Raw genomic sequence first — 20668 nt, 5'->3', positions numbered from 1 at the left:
ACACACACACACACACACACACACACACACACACACACACACACACACACACACACACACACACACACAAAAGAAATAGACTTTAAACTAATAAAATTAATAAACAAATAAAAAGAATATTCTTTGAAATGCTGCAGCGTTCACAGGCTCCATAATGCATGCAAAGTAAAATAAAATAAAAAAATCTGTGGGTTTGAAAAATGCTCTGAGATTAGAGATCAGTGTTTCACATTATACAACACAAGCGCACATCCTCTGCAATATGTTCAACAGTTTGTCATTTGCACAAGTTAATACCTCCATGCCAGGAACCATTTTAATATTTTGTCGGCGCAGCAAAATCCTGACAGGATTTTAGATTCTCTGTTTTTATCAGCCAATACTTTGAAATGTGGGTAATTGTGTAACTGTCTGTGTCTGTCTGGTTTTGTTTAGTCTTCTAGCAAAATATCTCATAAGCCACTGTATTTAATGAGGATCTCAAAAACTAATCAACGGGTGTACATCTACAACTGAATAATGTTTGGAGTCTGTTCAATTCAAGATGGCTGCCACAGTTAAACAACTGTAAAAAAAATGCTCAAAAAAGGCCTGTTTTGCAGATACTGAAATGAAATGAGGTGTTGTAGTCACAGAGTTATCCTCAATACAGTGAGCATAAATGAGTTGTGAAAAATTAGTTTAAAGTTTTATGTAATAACTGTTAGCAACAACCATGGCTGTATGTTAGCAAAATATTTTGACAGATTTTTACAGAAACTCTCAGGAAGTAACCAAATGATTCAATATACATCTATAAGGGTTCTATGTTTAGATTTTATTGGTTTTATTTACTTATCTTGGGGGATGGGTGTTGAGGGGCTCATTGGTGGGCCTAATGAATGGCCCTTCATCAGAGCTAAACAAAAACAAAAAAATTGAAGCTCCTATAATTTTTGAAGAATTTTTTTATGTCCAGACACCCACTTTCAAGTGGAGCCCCCTTCTCTAATATGGGGTCTATCGTAAAACCGTTGGCTGGGGAAATGTAGGTCGGACACATCTACCTTCCTACCAAATTTCATGTTGATCGGTGCAGCTGTTTCTGTGATACGGTTGATCAAAAATCACTGAGGGGAAAAAATAAACTAAAAATTATTATTATCCAATTATTATGACCCCCGCTTTGTGTGCAGGGGTCATAACAATTGAGACAAACACTGTTGCGTGTGCATGGCAAATATTTTTGACAAAAAAAAAAAAACTTTACCACTGTCCTCTCCATCAACCTCCTCCTGGAGCCCTGCACAATCCCCTAACTTCACACAGACCCTTTGAAGTGTTGGCCCTTTCACCGTCAGCAGTCTGCACTGTTGCCCTCGTTTCAGATCAATTCAGCTCATTAATGTATGGTGATTAATCAATAATCCACCTCTCACTTTGCTCAAGGTGGAATCTGACTTGAAAAGGAAGGGATATTGAACCACCTGCCCCCCTGTGTATCACCTTCAGTATTTTTATTTACAGTAAAGCCACCATGCAAGCACACTGCTTAAACACACGAATGACTATGGAAACTTTTGCGGTACCTTACAGAAACATGATCTTAAAAAAGTAGCAATGCAAACAACCGAGTCATTCGAATGCATGCAGGTATATTGTAAACCATAGCCATCCTAGAAACCAGCAAATCTTTTGGCATTAAGGTTCAGTAGTACGTTGTACTGTAGATGTAAGCATCAATGGGGCCAATCGACGGTCGGGAGCTCAAACGGAGGCCCCGGCTGGCAGGCAGCAGACCGGGTTACAAGGAGATCCAGCAGAGGATAGCAATAAGCTGACCCCAAGAGATCAGGGMGGCAAACCTGCTTACTCAACAACACCTGATCAGACGATGCAGTGTTATGTAGCTTCTCATCCGAACTTTACTGACTGTGACAGGGGTCAGAGGGAGAGAGGAAGACAGGGAGGAAGGCTCAAAGGCAGCTATCGTGTGAAGGTAAACACCAGCTTTAAAAAGAGAAATATTACTAATGTTGACAAGAACAAGGGCGGGTTTCAAAGACGGGCGTGAAGCAGATAGAAAGTGGCAATCAAAACGGCTGGAACAGAAGCAGACAAGATGCCTTTAGAAATTTAAATGGTTGGGTTTTCATTGTTTTTAGTGGCGATTTATAAAATCAATAAAGTGAGTCTCATTAAATCCAACACAACTCTTCACTGGAAAAATAACCAATCAGTTCCATGTTTCTGTTGGTCACTTTGATAGATGAGCATAACAAAGGTTTTGTCCAAATTAGCCTTTTGTTCTCCAATCTTTCATAACTTTAGCATCCTTGCTAAATTAAACAGATTTTAATAAGTTGTTAAATTCCATAAGTGTTTTCAGCTTTAAACAACCCTTTTTTTAACCAAAGTCTAAAAYAGGAAGCAGATGTTGCTGATGTGGATCCATTCCACAGAAGCCGATGATCCAGTTTATCTTTTATTTTTGTCCAAGATTTACTTAATCTAACCCCCACCTAAAAAAAAAACCCTGAGCTGCAAAGTCCTTGAGAGTTTCTCATATAAATTAAAACCCACCAGTGTGCTTTATTTCCAACAAAGCCTGATGGTGTTTACAAAGAGCTTCCTTTTGTTTCTGTCCTCTYGTAGGTCCCACCTTTACCTCCCACATGCACCTGCTAAATTAAATCAGTGGGTGCTTTGATTAAAGCTGACAAAGGTAGATTGAATTTACCTTCTAACGTGGGGAAGACCGAGGRTGGAGGGCATTTGTAGAGCTAGTAAGGAGAGAGGACAAACTGAAGGAAGTAAAGTCAGAAAAGAAAACAATGGAGGATACACTGTATAAGAAGAGGGCAGGAGAAGGTCAAAATGTTTTTTCACAGATTTTTTAAGAAACTATAGTTCTATTTAACTAATGCGTTTTCATTTGCTATGTTTTTGAATTGAGTGCAAGCAGCCAGCATGCTGTGCCACCAAGTTTTACACAGCAAATCTTTGGAAATTCCTCTTTTGAAACTTCAAATGTTGTCTGTCATAAGGAAAGCTGCCATTCAGGTGTCGGAATGCTCTTTAAAATACCAAAAACTACATTGAAAAGAGGTCATTACGCCAGCAACTAATATGAAAGGAAATATGTTGCGTTACATAACAAATCCATGTGGACATAAACCTGTCAGGTACAATTATATGGGCTGATAATTAGGGATTTTTTGTATTTTTTCCCTCAAACACAGCAGCATATCGACAACTTGTTGACTGAACAAAAAAATAATAATAATAAATAGCAGTAAAATAGCACAAAAGCTAGACCTGGAATTGTTTGAAACGCTTTTCTTCTAAAAGTATTTAGTCATTATTCTCTCCTTAAACAATTCTCTCAGTTTTTTCTCATTCTGACATTTCTGTCCACATGAAATAAAAAAAGTATCCAAACTGTGTTAATAAAAACTAATTTAAATAATTTAAAACAATTCTTCAATAAGTTTCCTCCATCAGTGAAAAACTGCCCTTCAGAAATCTGCACTCATGGTTTTATATGTCTGTGTAAAAAAATAAAAATACAAAATAAAAGCAGTGTGTGTGCAGATTGTGTTTAGACTCTATCAAAGTGCTTCATATCGAGTAAATCGATGCGAGTTCAAACTCTGAATCTTTTGTTGTCTGTCGCTGTGCGCAGTTCACGGCTGTGATCGCCACCCTTTCTGACAGAGGTCTGAACCCTGTGGGAGTGCAGAGGATGCTTCTTGTTTGTTTGTTCTGCATATATTAAAGGGCCTATTTGTGTCCTTGCTGGAGGGTCCGGGGGAGAAAAAGGGAAAGGTAAAGCAGACGTGCTCTTCTGTTTCTGCACCGGTGCAGTTTACACCAAAACATGAGGGTGGATTTCGAAAGAAGATGTAAAATTTGCTCTGTAAAGTAGCCATGCTCCTGCCATAATACCAGTGAGGCACATGTGGTTATTGAATGTGTGTCAGGGATTGAGTGTGAGTCCTATTCGCTCCTGCTCATGTTCGACATGCTCCTGTCAGCACCGTTAATGAGCTGCGATAACTCCGCCCCACTTTCTGCCACTGTCACGTTTGATTTAAGAGGCCTTGAATCCACATGAAGAGGTCATCTTTGAAGCTGCCAGTGATGCGTTCTTGTTTCTTCGACTTCGATCCGCTCTTCTTCCTCCTCCTGCATCATTTTTCGAGCTTGTCGCACCGCATCTTTATMCCGCTCCATCGTGGCCCTTTCTGTCCTCCTCCTTTTATTTCAGCACAAACATTCCTCCGAGATGTTAGTTGTAAGTTCATTCTCTCTGCAGCGCCGCTTCGGTTTAACTTGCCATAAGGTGGATAATTACCAGCAGCACAGTAGAGCGCATGGCCCAGTTTTGAAAAAAAAGAGAAAAAACTCAAACTTCGTTTCATTTGATACAGTATCAAATGTGTCACAAGAGACAAGATGCTTTTTTTTTTCAGTAAAACTGAATGTGCCATCAAACAAACAAGCAGAAAAGACAGCTCTGTGAGAAAGAAGAGGAAAGTCGGGGAGTCCTGAAAATGTAAAACAAGGGAAGCCCCGGTTGTTTGGTCTGGTCAAAGTAGAACAGATGCCCTTGGCTGTGAAGTCATGCAGGCCCCCAGTAATTGCCTCTGAACCTTATCTAGAGGCGCTCGCTTACAGGGAGATCAGCCTGCAAAAACACGGGGCTCAAATCGAGCCAGATAAATACATTAGTGTAATAATAACCAACACGGAGCCGTACACTATGCTGATTAGCGATAAAAACCCGACCGCTGCTTTTTTTTCCCTAGCAATTACAGTGCAGCGAGAGGTTTAAGTGTCCTTGATGGCAGCCGTGAGGCGCAGAGTGATTAGATTGGGTTCTTATGTGCGCTGACCTCATTTACACAGAGACACACATAATTGCAGCGTGAACGATGGTACCGGAGGACCGAGCTCCGTTCTCCCCCAGGTGATTTTTCTATAAGATCATCAACGCAGAATGTGATTTTGATGGGGGGCATCCCTTTGTAAAGCCTGCGGTGGTCTCTGCTRGGATTAGACACAAGCTCAATATAATAAACAGAACACTCTCATGACTGTGATCTCTCTCATGGATTAAAAAAACCTGCATAATCGTTAAATCTTTTGGTAAATTTTAAATGTGTGTGGCTGAGTTTATATTTCGTAAAGCATGAATGCAGCGTTTAAATTAACATAATACCTTTTGTRAAGCAAATGTTTTATTTGCTTTTCGCACTTTTTCCGCCTTATTTGCTTTACCGTTCGCTAGCTGCAAATCCTATTTTCTCTCATATGTGAAGAGGTCACTTGGACGAGGAGCGGCTGATGAGTCAACATGTTTGTCGGCCGTGATGACAGCACCTGTGTGCGAATGTACATAAACACGCAGAGAGCTCTCTTTGACCGACACTCCACTGACCAGGATCAGCAAATGTTTTCTATCACTCAAAGCCCACACACGTCCCTGGAGAGATGAATGTAGTCACCCACACACAGACGCTGCGGGGTAAATAGCTGCTTATTGTGTTTCTGGCAACGCTGTCCTTCTCCCAGAATGACCCCTTGGTTTGTTTGTTCCAACATGAATTATTGAACTTAAGAAATGTGGCACTTCTCGTGATCATGAGAGCAGCTGCAGCAGCAAATGTCCGTTAAAAGGATGGTGCAGTTTTCTGGGTGGAGTTTGCCTGTTGTCTCTGTGCAGAGTTTTCTTCACTAACTCTGGTTTTCTCCGACAGACCAAAAACAAGTATGATAGCTACGTAACTCTGGACAGCCTCCGATGTGAGTGAGAGTGTAGATGGTTGTTTGTCTCATTTGTGTCTATGTGGAGCTGCGATAAATGTGTGACCTGTCTAGAGTGACAATGACTGAGATAGACACCAGCTTCCCTGATCCAAAATAAAAAAGGATGGATTAGAAGACCTGTAGGTCACAGCTGACTTGAAAAAAAAACATAATTTAAACAATTGCCTAATACAGACATGACTGTTCTTAACAACTTCATGATCCCACTTCAAAAAAATGTTATTAAGGTGACATTCCCATTTTTTATGTTCCCTTCAATTTTCTGACATTTTCAAGATTAAACTATTTATAAATCTAGTTTGAGTTTGGCTCCAAGGTTTGGCTACCATGAGACTGAAGCGTTACATACCATGTCTCAGTAGCTGTTTCCGTTGACCACGAAAATGCACAAATTAGAATTTCAAAAATAAATTTGCTCAATGGAAACATGTCAATTTCGAACAAAATTATGTTTTTCAACAAAATGTTTTTGCGGTAGGATGAAGTGGTTTTTCGGCCGTATCAAAATGTGTGTTTTTCACTAAACTGTAATGGAAACACTTTTTTCGCATCATGGGAGTCATGTGATCAATAACCGGCTGTTTCTACTGGCGAAAAAGATGATGACGAAGAAGATAACAGGATGTAGAAGTAGTAGTAGTAATATCACAGAAGTAGTAAAATAAAGTAGTAAACTCACCGACTACAATTTCCCAAAAACACAGCATACGTAGCCGCTCCCAAGTAGGGGCTTGTCATTGGAAAGCCTCGATGAAAGACGCCAACATCTCCTGATGATGAGCACTGGTGTCACGGTAGCAATATGCTATGTGTTTACATCCATTGCCGCCATGTTTGTAATGACATCGCGAGAACAAACGTATTCACGTGTGACTTTAATAACATTACACACCAAAAGAAAATCTTTTTTTATATTTTAAAATATTGTAACAGTATATACTGTATCTTACTGTACATTTGATTTGATCCAGTCAGAGGSGCTGTAGGCCTATAAGGAAGTAGAGCCAGCTTGTTCTAAATCAAGGAAAATGTGTTTTTAAAGTTGTGTAATGTTTAAGTTCTAACTCAGTAAGTAGATCAGGTACATATTGGTAAATTAAACAAGATCTCCAAATTTTATTGGATATTTTATATTAAATCAGTTTGTTCATATCTGCTCTGTATTTGTGTTAGGACAAACATTCTCAAAGATCACAACACATGACCTTTTGAGTGATCATCTGCATCATGTATTAGCCCCTGTGCAGCAGTCGAGGTTGCAGGCACATCCCCGAGATGCAAACACGGGATTTTTGCTCATGTAAACAAATCTGTGTGCTTTGCTAATCCAACCAGAGGTAGACTACTGTCAGAGTGGATCACTGTCTGTCAGCGTACTCCTCTAGGGCTTATACTATTTGSATGGAGGGTGGGGGATGGGGGGTTGATTTGCCTAACAATGTGKTTTTTTCTTTTGAAGGCTTGGACACAATCACATTTTTTTCAACAGAGGGAAGGAACTATGTTTTACCACAAGTCACAGAAAGTCCAACTCAGAGAAAACTGTTGTTTACCAATCTCCATCCTCCTCCCCTCCCCCACAAAAGGCTTAAACATGGACTGATCTCAGTTTGAGATTAAAGTTTTGGGATAATGTCATGAGCACTTACTGGGCACTGTGCATCCAATGAAAAATCTGTCCCTTTGCATTATGGGTAACATGTTTATTTTATTTATTTATTGTAGAGGCAGAGTCTTGCTGAAAGCAAAAATATAGAATTTCCTCAGACTCTGCTGCTTTGTGTTTGCGTTCATGAAGGGATTATACCAAATAAAATGCTTTTGAGATGCTGAAAATGGAAAGTAAAGAAGATTTTATATTTACTAAAGTACAATATAAATATAGCAATGAAATCCTTCATAAATATAAAATCTTTGTACAAACCCTTAACTGAAAGTGGAAAAATGGACCTAAAACTGGTATTTTCTAGCATCATTACTACAAAGCAGTAGCATGTTGCTGTTGTAGCTGCTGAGAGTGGAGCAGTTCTGTGAATAGAAACAGATAAAACTGAGAAGTTCTTTAAACTTCAGTAATATGTTGGGTTTTTTTTTCAAACAGTCTTGAACTATTGTAAAACCATAAAAGTAACCAATGATTAAAGCTTCAAAATGTAAAGTTTGTGGTTGAATAAAATGTACTTTTTAAAAATTTGGTACAGTAAAAAGTATAACACATACATGGCCTGGATATTAACACGGTTACTTACAATGAAACGCAGTAATAATGTTTAACGTTTAAACTAAAAACTTGTATAACATTTTGGGATCAAATGTTCTAAAACCTGTATGTATTTTTCTGAACTGATGGTGTCTKTCCAGTTGTGTAATAGTTAGGGGCACTGATGCACACCTATAACATCAGAGATGCTTTTGGACTGTGTGCTGACAACAGGCTGGATGGTTTCTCTCCTCTTTCATATAGAGGATTATGATTAGTGATTTCCAAAAAATAAAAAATCTTTTAGATTTCTCAAACCAGAGAACAGATTTTTCACTTTGGTCCAGAGAAAAYGACAATGTTTCTGGATGGTGTTCACATGTTTCATATGCGCAATAGAGCTTTAACCTGTGTTTGTGGATGTCACTGTGTTTACAAATGGTGATCTATGGAAGTGTTCTTGAGTCCATGTAGTAATGTCCCAAACAGAATCAGACCTGTTTTTAAGACTGTGGAWAAGTCCAAAAATAAGTTAATTTATTACAGAAATACAACATGAGCACATCAACTCTAAAAAAATTGTGCTAATTTTACATAACATCCCAACTTTTCAGATATGATACAATTCCTGTCAAGTAAAACTTTATTTTTATCTTCTTGAAGTTAAATACTGGATTTTGGATTGTAGCCATCCTGTACAAACTGTGAATATCTACAGACAGTAAAGGCACTTCTCCTCGAACATAGGCAATCATCACTCCTAAGGAAATGACATTGTCATCTTATTCATATGTCCCCCAGCCGTCCCTCACTTCCCTCTACCCTGATCCTCTCATTTCTCTTTCTTTGCATTTGGGACGAGTAATGAAAAGCCTCTCTGTGCTTTAATCGGATGATGGATTATATTATTAGGTGTGATGGTAAGAAGAAAAAAAACATAACTCAAAGGGTATGAATGTTAAAAAAGCACGGAGAGAACGGGAGAACGACAGAGCAGCGACGTGATGGAATGTTTTGACAACCTCCTCTGAAGGAGCGGGGATGTGCAGAGCTGCAGATGCACTCATGTAACACAGAGAGTAGGTCGCAGTTTAACTGATGTTTCAACCCTGGCACAGTTCCTCTGAGATGTAGTGCTACAGATCTCATCATGTCCTCCCCTGCCTCGCTCCAGTCCAAAGAAGACAGGCAGATTGCACAGGGCCCCAGGTAGTTCTCTTGGGAGTGTGGGAGGGGATGGAAGGAGTTTAATTTAAGGGGGGGCGGGGGGTCCAAACTTCTAGAAGATGCCACCTAAAACGTATGTATCCGTGTTTCATTTCTCTGTAGTGAAAATTACTGGTGAGTTTATTTACCAGAACAAATAAATGTATTTTAGAACAAGTTGGGAGATGTGCAAGATTGTGTCTCCTAAATGACTCCAAAGCCACAGAGACCTCCATATTCTCCTCCAGCTCCACAGCTGTTTGAACTCTTTTACTCACTGCAGAAGGCAAAAAATGTTTTGTTTTGTTTGAAAATTGTGTTATTTTTTACTTGGCAGGAAAAGTAATAATATTTTTGTTTGGTAGATCATTTCTTTGTTGTAACAATTCTGCAAGTGTTTCATGTGCAGAACCAACAAACTCAGCTGTTCTGCTCATCCCACAAATGCATGTTCCTTACAAATGTGGCACCATTTAAAAGTTAAATTAACAGGCTTTCCAACGGTATAAGATTTATTGCCAAAGAAGCATTGTTACAATGAAGAAATAATCTACTAAACATACATTTCCTCTGTCTGGTTCCTGCTCCTCTGGTCTGCCATCATCTCACCTGATTCTGTTTGTCTCTGCACAGGTGTTGGTTGTTTGGGTTCATTAGTTGGTCTTTATATTCTTGGTGTGCTTGTCTGTTCTTTGGTTTGGTGTTCTATGTGTCAATCATGGGTTAAATGCACGTGTCCTATCACAATGAGTTTTGGTTTATAAAGGTTGCTGCTGCTGCCTCAACAGCATTTTGATTTGAAAATTAAAGCCAAAGCTATAATTAAGAATCTGAATCCAGAGGATGTTTGTCTGCATTTAAGGTTGAATCACTACCAAATCATGGCAGGGCTTTTAACAGATTTAATAAAGCTCTATTCATTGGATGCACTGATTTACTTTGCGTAAACCCAATACAAAATGTCTGCTACAACTCTAATCTTTACAAACTCAAAAATGGCTGCATTCAGTTAATTTGACAAATATTAAGTTAAAGATCCTCATCCCCAACACATACCCTGAAGGCTGTTTTGTACTAAATGAATGTTGGGGAGCTTCAGGGATAAACTGAGTGTAAAAATGTTTTTYGAATCGTGCGTCATTCCTTGCAGAGGCCCGGCTAATCTTTCAATCAATTTCAGTTTGTCTTATGTTCAGCCTGAGTAAGCACATTTATGTCTTAAGCGCTAAACTAACAAAACTGCCTCTTTTATACAAAGGTATTTCATTTTTAAGCTCCTGGTTTTATTATTTTGTTTTTACAAATAAAAAAAATTGATTTGAGAACTGAACCAACTAAGATGGTTTGTATTCTGATGATGCAGCCATTCGACAGAACTCCATGCCTGTCAATCTGTAGATGTAATGTTAACATATGGAAGCAGCATTTGTTTAAAGTGGTTTTTTTTCCTCCATTGGTTTTGTCTGCAGAGCCACAGCTGAAAGGCATTGTTACCCGGCTGTACAGCCAACATGGATACTACCTGCAGATGCAGCCCGATGGCACCTTGGGCAGCACAAAGGAGGAAGGAAGCTCTTTTAGTGAGTGTACATTTATTTAATGCATGCTTTTGTTGTAAAAAATGTCTTTTGCACAAATTACAAGAAGAAAAAACTGTGTGAAATCCTCGAAAAATGCGATTTTCCTATATCATCATATATTATATAGTTTAAAAAAGGCCTAATATTCCTCGAAGGATTGCATCTCACCCATCATCTTTCATGGCAGAGTTTTAGACKAAGATCACCTTAAGCTGAGAAACAGGTTGTAAACCTATGGACTGTATGTTGTGAACAACTATCAGCTACTACCACACCAAATTTTAGCACAATCAGAGGCAGAGCCAGTGGGTGGCCAAGGGGTGGCCATAGCCACCAAAGAAAAATCTTTGGCTACCCGGCCACCCCATCCTGCTTTGCTTGCAAMATTTTGGCAAAGCCATTTCTATACCCAAAATGTTTTTATTAAACTGCACTACTCAAATAGGGCATTCTCACAATGTAATTCTACATGGTATACTGTTTGTGTTAGTAAATAAGAGAATGACCAAGAAAGACTATTAGATCCTCAGCAAATTGCCACGTAAACAAAATAGTTGCCATTTTCTGGGCCGCTCCTSTGTGACCAGTGGCTTCAATCTGGCCAGCCCGCTACAAATTGTCTGGCTCTTCACTGACCTCAATATCTACATTCACTAAACTTTGGCCATCTTTTGGTAGATTAGGGCTGATTAGTTGTGACAGCCAACAGCTATGTTTATTAACTGTCACTAAAAAGTGCAATTGTTAATCAGAAATTTGGCAACCAATAGGTAATGGCAAAGTTTTAGGAAAAAGTATGTATTGTGGACGATGCTCACACTAAATTTTTAACTCAATCTTTGTAATACTGGCTGAGATATGGCCACATTTTTTTTCTAAGATCAGTTGGGTTTGTTTCCATCTTGAATTGAATTAAGTCTGTAAACCTTTGACCCAAAGTCAAGAATAGATGTTAATCCAATGATTACTTTCTAAAGGTTTTATTAAAACCCATCCAGTGGTTCATGGAATGTTATGTTAACAGAGTTGATTCTTGGCTAAGTTTTAAACTCTAACATACTTAGTGGTAAGACTTGGTATCAGTCAGGGATCAGTCTCAACTACACCAAATCTTAGTTCTATGTTTAAAATTGACTGAGATGTGGCTTTTTTGAATGTTTGTGGTCTTTGTGAATCAAGTTGACTCCAAAGGTTGATCAGTTGTAGATGTCAACATTGATTGTTTTCTGAAAGTTTCATTARAAGTTGTTTTGTAGATCACAAGACATTTTAATGGTAGATACAGACACGGCAAAAGCCATCATTGCTCTGCCTTTGCCTTCAGCGATGGGTGATAAAAATGGAACAGAACCTGTCCTCAGTAGGAGAAATGTCTACTGTTGGTAAATTTATTGCTGCACAGAACTAAACAGAACCACAGCAGAGCCATGCTGTGCCATACGGGCCCTCAGCCTGAGGAGTTGTGGAACAAGTGAGGATTTCATCAGTTCACCTGTCAAATTAATTTAAATTAGTGCTGTTATTTTTGTACTTGAATAAAAAAAGTAAAATGGTGTCAAACTGGCTGCCAAACTTTTGACAGTTCTCTTTAAAATGTTCCGATCACAGATGGGGATTTTTATTAGCTTTCTGCTTTTCACTAAAGTGAAAGTTTTTAACCACAGAAAGCCAAGATGATGTCATTGTTCAGTGTGATCTTTAGCAAAAACAAAAAAGAGATATTCAGACTGAAAATTCTTCATTCTCTCTGACACAAAAATTTTTCCCAGTTGCCATGTTGACCTTAGAAACTGTAGATTGAAAGAGAAATAGCATTTATTTACCTGTTTAAATTATTTTTTTGTGTTCCTTAAAGCAGTTTAAAACTCACAAGCATTGTAAATGTGAAAGTAATCCACTTTCACTTTCATGTTTTCTTTTTTTATTATTTTAACTATTTTTTTGCCAAAATCTAAATTAATACAAACCCCATCTTGTGAGCTTGGTAACTAAACATCTTAGAAATAAAAATCACTCGAAATAAAAAAAATCCATCAATCCCTCACAAGAGTCACAATTAGTAGAACRCCTCTTACTGATCAAATCTAATTTAAAATGTTTTAAAATATTGAAAGAAGAATAGATGCTTTACAGTGGTAAACATTGTTCCACTATTTTGAGGTTTGATGTTGCCATAAAATTCCAAATTACTTAGTATTTCCTWAAAAAATAATAAAAAAGGATGAAATATTTGTTTTTCTATATTCCATTGTAAATAAAATATGGGCTTACGAAATTGGCAATCCTTGCTTCCAGTTTTTTTATTTCGATTTTACACAACGTCCCAACAGTTTTAGAATTAGGACTGCAGTTATTTTCTATATTTGGAGTCTGTGAAAAGCACAATGAAGGTGACTTGATGTTGTGGTTCTATAAACATGAACTCTAAGAGGTCGCAGCATTTGGGTTTTTAAATGTCATAACAGCAGTGACACTGGAGCCGTTTAGCCTGCAACAATGAAGACAGAATGTGTTTAGCTGGATGTCCCAGTCACCTGACTTTCTCTAATGTGTCATTTTTTCACCCTTTTTTTCTGGATTTAGCACAGTTCAACTTAATTCCGGTGGGGCTGAGGATTGTGGCAATTCAAGGCACAAAAACAGGGCTGTACCTTGCCATGAATGGAGAAGGATACCTTTATACATCGGTGAGTACCTGCAGGTCTGTTGACTGTAGAAGAAAAAAATAACTCGGTATATCACAAATCTATCAGATATGTTACTGCCACAAAAATCCACCAACATGTTAAGCTGACGCTGATCATCTTACCACAAGTCAGTGTTCTTTTAGGGAATTCTGGGTGTTTTACTCACATGCAACATTTACCAATGTGTTGTTCCCGATCAAGAAATTGTCAAATCTGATGGATCTGAACTGTCCATCTCCAGAAAACCTGTAGACAAGGCCAGGTGTTAATGTTGTGACTGATCAGTATTCACCTGGTTTGTCTGAGTGAATAATCATCCTGACAGTAAGAACAACAATTTCACCTGAATGTATGTTAGGACCCTGATTATCCCTAATGTTCACAGAGAGCTGAGTCATAATCGCAATAACAGCATTATAAGTGGGGAGACAAAAATACCACCCCCCGTTTAACAACAGACAGTTTCTATTCACAAAAATGATTTCCTTTACTCCTCCCTCAAACCAACGTTCTCTCTCTCAAGGATGAGAACATCTTCATCCCTGAAAGAGTGACGGCTAGCCTGTAGAAGATTGTTAACTGCAAAGTCCTCACCTGATGATGTTGTTCTTCTGTGCTGGGTCATTAATTTTGAACAGAGGCTGCTTTGTTTCTCCARTGTATCACAGTTCTCCTGGCACTTAAYGKCATACACAGATWCTGGCTACAGCCTGGGCAGAATCATTTTCTATGGTCGCTGAGAAACAGTAAATTAGCTGTACAWTGAACCAGTGCTTAAATTTTAGACCTAATCACTTGACATCATACAAAAATATATATTTTTAAAGTTTCACTAAGAAAAATTAAGCAGATAAATATCAGATTTGATCAAAACCTGTAAGTTTTTTTGTTCAGTTTGATAGGACTTTAAACAGAACATATGCCTATTTATACATTTGGTGTCAAATCACTATTGATAAAATGTTAACAACATACTTTTCACTGCAGCAAACCTTATTTCTGTCCATTTTTGCTCAAAATGACTGCAAAAATCATAATGTTTACATTAGGAAGCAATAGATTTCTGCTCATTTTCCAGCCAATGCTCTCATGTAAGTAAAAAYATTATGTGCTGCACCAGAATTAAATTTCTCATTAATGTACTTTCAGATGCAGGTAAGCTATTTAATGGTGGTAAATAATCAACTCAAAAACACTTGAAAGTGGAAGGTATAAAGACTGCACCATCTCTCATCATCTTACCTGCTTCTGATTTGCTTCTGTGACCTGAAAAAAGCAGGGATTTCCTCAGAATGAGCTTTACTGCAGCCCACACTGACCTCTTTCTGAGAATTTCCTCACACAAACTTACACAGCACCAGGTTTACAGTCTGTGCAGCAGAGCAGCTGTTTTCTTTTATGTTGTTATGTGTTAGGTTCAATAGTGACATGATTTTCTCYGTGGTGCAACAGATGTAGTTCAGGTGGCATAATAAAGAGCTTTGTGGATATTTTTTGCTTTTTACAGGACATTATATGACATTAGTAGTTATTGTGATAAATAAACTATCCGCTGCCTTGAGAGGAGCYACTTTTACTGACATATTATTCCTGGTTCTTACTGTTTTCATAMACCACCTTACCTGCAGTGGTCATTCTGCTAAAACAGGTTCTCTCTTACAAGCTAAGGAAATAATTTGTTGCTGTGTTTTCGGGTACACATTTYATTAATTTTTTTCTTTTCAACTTTTCGTTGACAATAGGTATGCAGGAAATAAGTGGTGGTGATGATTTGATAAAGACTAAAAAAAGAGGGTTATTGACATTCAAGAGTTCATGAGTTGTTCTTGTTACAAGGTGTTTAAAGGTGACTTGTATGGACACGCTGGGAAAATGTACAAATTGTCTTAAAATAGAGGGAGACATGTGGCTAAGTACACAGGATAGGAGAAATGGTTGACATTGGACCAGGGGTGCCCAAACATTTTCCACGAGAGGGCCAAAATGAAAATCTATCCATGGCTGCGGGCCAAATGCAGTACTGGTAATATAATACATGAAATACAAATACTTTTTTAAAGTAAAGTCCTTAATTTTTAATGATTAAGCTATGCAATGGTCCTCTTTTGTTTTAGTTTGTGCACTTGGATAAAGTCTGTCATACTCTCAAGTAGCAAAGGCTCATGGGACATTTCTTAAATTGATAAAATATGAGTTTTTGTGGCCTTGTAAAGTGTGCAAATTTACACATGGGGTTAAATCTGATCTTAATATTTCTTGTTGTCATTTCATGTTTCATATTTAATCCTAATAAATCAAAGATAAAGTCAGTACCATGAATGAAAACTACTTTCACTATAGCCCTTTTATACAGTCATTTGACCAATGGAAATACTGTGTTTCTACATAGGATAACAGGTTACAACCTTGTAAGTTTGGCAGCTATTAGTGGGCAAAATAAAATGGCTTGGCAGGCCAAATTTGGCCCGCGGGCCCMACTTTGGGCTCCTCTGCATTAGACAAAGTAGCAAAGACAATAATTGGAAAGGACAAAAGAAACATGGGGCAGATCTGAAAGAAATGCTGGCAGTTTGCAGAGATAATGTAACAGCTAATAATACAAAAAAAAAAAAAAAAAAGAAACAGCCCATTATTTATGTCTGCCATGGACAAATTAAAAGTGGAGGAATGTTTGGTGTAACAACAGGAACATTTCAAATATCACTCAGCATCTCGGAGTAATAAGTCCCCTGCACATCATCATCATCATCATCATCATCATCCACTCTGCTGCTCATGAGAGCATAATTCGTATAATAGAGCACCGGGGACGGAGTATCCATGTGTCCCGGCAGACGGTATTAACTCTCAGTTTCACAGTCTGTAAACTCCTCTTAATAAGCACATCTCTGTCTCACTGACTTATGTAACGTGGCGTGTCATTGTGCATCTACATCCCACTCAGCAGCACAGACAACATGCCCTTCTGGTGCTCCCCTCCTCCCCTGYGTGTGCACAACAGATCATGCCCGTGCGTCTGCCTGACAGAGATGTGATGTGAATGGGGTTCACGGTGCCGTGCGAGGAACGCAGCAGAGATTGTGGCGGTATTACTGCGGCACAGCAGATTTTACCGTGGAACTTGAGGGATTATTCAATAACGGTTGGTGGCGAGGGGTGGCCGGCAGACGCAGAAGTCCTGTGACCCCTGCTGTCTGCATGGGGGGACTGCAAATAACTGCACGTCACGATCCTGGAACATGGCTTGAATTCCAGAAGTCGAAGCTGCATTTTCAGGGGCATTTGCTCTGGTTTTGTGCCTCTACACGGAACAAACCAAACATATACCATGACTTGTGATCACATCTTTCATTCTTGATCATTATGCTCTAATTAGAAAAATACATTAGTTAGATTTAAAGAACTCAAAGTGTATTATTAGCGCTTCACTCTCTGTGTTCGGTGGTATAAAGATGCTTTGTGTGTACGGTGGCATAAAGAGCTAAGCTTCCCAGAGCAGAATGTATGTAATCAGACACAAGGGATGAAAAAAGGAGGTGGTGAACGTGTGCAGGGTGGGTCGGGATGAGACTCCGCATCATAAAACAGTTCTTCTGGTCTTAAGGATTCTCGGCACGGACACCACATATTACCTTTCTCTGCTGCGTTCAAGTTTCTTCGAGACAGGAGGCACAYAAAAGGAGTGTAGTCACATAAGTCTTTTCTTAAGTCCCTGAATAAAGAATGCGACCAGTATGGATTTATGGTTGAACATGAAATCAGTTTGTCCAACACAACTTTAAACAGTCCATCACTTAAAAAGTGTTGCATTAAACAAAGCTTGTCAGATTTTGCTTAACATGATGTAAGTCAAGTCAAGCTCACAGAACGTTCAATGGAAAACATGAAAACAAAATCTTGAATGTTTGGGTTGTAAAATGTATGTAGTATGTAGTCTAATTATTGCAAACATGACCAGAACAACACCTTCTGATCTGTTATGTCAAATTATTTGCAGCAAAACAGACAAACAAGKTCTGGACTTACCAACTACATTTCCTTGTCCTCTGGTTCTGGGTCAGACTCTGGCTCCAACATGCAAGGCTGGATGGACAAGTCCTTCCTTGTTGACATCGTTTAGTTCATTTGTAAAGTAAAACGTTTCTGTTGACCCAGTTTGTCTGTTAGTAAAATTTCATAAACAACTAGACAAATTGTGCTTAATGTAGAAATTCATTTTCAAATAATTCATAAGTGGATGTACATTTGCAGCTGATTAACCTTAAGAGGAATTGAACACAAAACATTGCTGTAAATGTTGAGCTAAAGTTGGATTAGGTAGTGACTGAGAGTCATCCTCAATTCAGGCTTTGAGYGCAAACAGATTTGACGAGATCTCACAATCAACATTAGACTGCAAAAACCGCGTTTACATTTTTAAACAAAACATTTTCTTATCAGTCTCTTTTATCATCAGAGTTGTAAAGTAACTAAGTACAAATACTTGGTTACAGTAACCAAGTATTTGTACTTAGTTACTGTAAAATTAAGTAGAAATTTTGGTTATCTGTACCTTAAGTAAATTTTTTCAGCCAACTTTTTACTTTTACTCCTTATATTTTTACACAATTATCTGTACTTTCTACTCCCTACATCTTTTTAAAGGTTAAGATGTAGAAAGTCATTACTTCTATTTCATTCTGGYTCATATTGTTGAAACAAATCTATCCCAATAAACTGTGCCTTTGAATTTAATTGTGGTTAGATGACAACTATAAATGTATACCATTCCGACACATATTAGTTTGTACACAATCCTTCACAGCTGCACRCCTTTAAAAAATGTATTTGGAAAATCTAACCTCTAATATTTACCTAATACTTTTACTTTTAATACTTAAGTACATTTTATGTCAAGCATTTACTTATGATACTTACAAAATAAATCAGATTAAGACTTTTACTCAAGTAATATTCTTAGAGGAGACTTTAACTTTTACCAAAGTAATTTTATGATAAGATACTTGTACTTTTACTTTGTGGTACTTTATACAACACTGTTTATCATTTTAGTTAAACACTCAGGTGTAAAAGGGCGAAATGCACTTCTTCTTTAAATACAGGATAATTTCAAAAAAGGCGTTATTACTGATGTCATCTTATAGGTGGATTTGAGTGTTCTTTGGAGAAATAAGCAGAATGAAGTACATTTACTTTCTTAAAGTACTTAAGTACTTTTTTGAGAATCTATAATTTTGCCAAGTATTTTTAAAAGTAACTTTTACTTTTATTTTGCTACATTCAAAACATAAAAATGATACTTTTGCTTCTTTACTTTATAAATTAACACCTCATTTCATGCTACAAATTTAAATATGACCAAACTCATCAGGAAAGGAGTTGTTTATAAACTCTAAGAAATGAAGTGATTTGTTAACTGGTTCCATTAAATCGAGCTGAATAAATGTCTCTACATTTACTCAACTCAGTTTAGTGGAACCAAACAACATAACTTGATTAAGTAGATTCTTTACTTCATATTTTAGTGTATGTAAAAGTATTTTTACTTTTACTTTCCCGATTATTGTGAGTAGTTTTATGACTTTTATTAAGTACTTCTCTCATCAGTGAAATTCATTTTTGCCATTAAGGTATTTTTTTCCTAGTACTTTATACACCTCTACAAATAAATTCCCTTCAAGTAGTATGAGTTTCAACACCAGGAGTTCTTAACCGATGACGTTTCAGCTTTTGCTGCTGAAAGAAAAAAAAGTCTCTTCCCTTTTTTCTTTTTACTTGATCTACTTTGTTACCCAGCACACCCTCTGTCCCCTCTGTGATCTTCTGCTCTCCTTCCTGTCTCTCCTACCTTTCCCCCTCCCTGGCTCTCTCCCTTTCCAGTCTTCTTTTTCTCTGGCCTGATTAATAATGAATGAAGCGGATCATCTATCGATCCCATCCTCGCTGGTAGCGCAGCAGAAGATATCAAACCTGTCAGATCCTAAAATAGCTCTGAACTGTGAGGGCGATGCATGTTTTTATTTGAGTTGGGGTACTTTTGTTGTTGTTGTTGTTTCACAGTTGGGCGTCTCCCTGTTGAAGGAGAACGGTGATGATCTGTGATAATTGTGAAACTGGACCTTCTCAATCTCATTTGGCTCTTTATTAAAGCTTGTCTGTATCAGGCTGAGGACCTTTGGCCCTCCTCTGTTGTTTAGAGTCTTAGAAAATTTCTGCACTCAGCCATTTCTGCTCTGCTGCTCTCACTTAATCAATCCAGCAGATTGGCTGAGCTGACTGTTGAGACACTAATGGGGACTAAGAGAGATGCATGTCCGTCTCTGCTGGTTAAAATCACCGGTCAACATTATGCAGGGTTCAGTAATCTTTATGCTGAGAACCGAGGGGAGGAGGCACAATCTGTCACAATGGCTGGCTTAAACTGCTGGATTTGATCCAAGTTCTGCTCATTTAATTTATTCGGCCCCTTCAGATTCAGCCAGCACGGACAATTAACAGAACACGGGAGTGGCCCCATAATAATTGACTTTCGGGTGACTGAGACGTGATGCTCTTTACTTATGTGAACTGCCTGTGCATGGAATGATGGTGCAATCCAGAGAAGTGCACGGTATCATTAACTGGCCCTGAGTGTGAGGCTGTTTCTGCACGTTAGCCCTGTGGTGGACTGATGATCCATCCAACATGTGAACGGCCCTTCTCCCAACCTTACAAAGGCTTCAGCCTCTCCATTAGGAAATGAATAAAGTAATGACTTTGTTCTGTATACCCACATCCAAAATATATATGTACAAATGCAGTGTCTCCTAATCTTTTTTATTTGAAGTACCAAACCACGAGTCCTACAACAGTCTATAAACCAAAGTCCTTCAATCTGAGTCATTGACTTTAACATTTATCTTTGTTGGCTTTTGCCCAAAGCAGAATAAAAAGTACAATTCAAGCAGAGGCAAATCAAGGAGACAGTTTAAAATTTGATTCATTTATCAGCTTAATCAGTTAAATGAATTGGCAACAGCTTTGACAACCAAATTATTATGATAGAAGTTTGTACAGAGTAATTGTAAAAAAGTAGTTTCAATGTTTAAAGGCAACTGGTATCTTTTTCTTCTAAGTGAAAGTCTGCCAGGGAGATATCTATATACAGTATCTATATCTATCTATATCTATCTATATCTATATCT

General features: G+C 38.0%; 1 protein-coding gene across 1 annotated transcript in view; it reads left to right on the top strand.

Annotated features, from left to right (window-relative positions):
- Positions 1 to 10571: 10571 nt before the first annotated feature.
- Positions 10572 to 20668, top strand: part of LOC106536755 (fibroblast growth factor 14) — a 12372-nt gene continuing 2275 nt past the window's right edge. The window contains exons 1-2 of the mRNA XM_014034078.1: positions 10572 to 10797; positions 13381 to 13484. Coding sequence (XP_013889532.1) covers positions 10572 to 10797; positions 13381 to 13484 — 330 coding nt within the window. The remainder of the gene's footprint in view (positions 10798 to 13380; positions 13485 to 20668) is intronic.

Source organism: Austrofundulus limnaeus, unplaced genomic scaffold, assembly GCF_001266775.1.
Source record: "Austrofundulus limnaeus strain Quisiro unplaced genomic scaffold, Austrofundulus_limnaeus-1.0 Scaffold1958, whole genome shotgun sequence".
NCBI classification, from domain to species: Eukaryota; Metazoa; Chordata; class Actinopteri; order Cyprinodontiformes; family Rivulidae; genus Austrofundulus; species Austrofundulus limnaeus.
The sequence above is the reverse complement of the archived record's forward strand: the minus strand, read 5'-3'. Positions and strand labels throughout refer to the sequence as shown.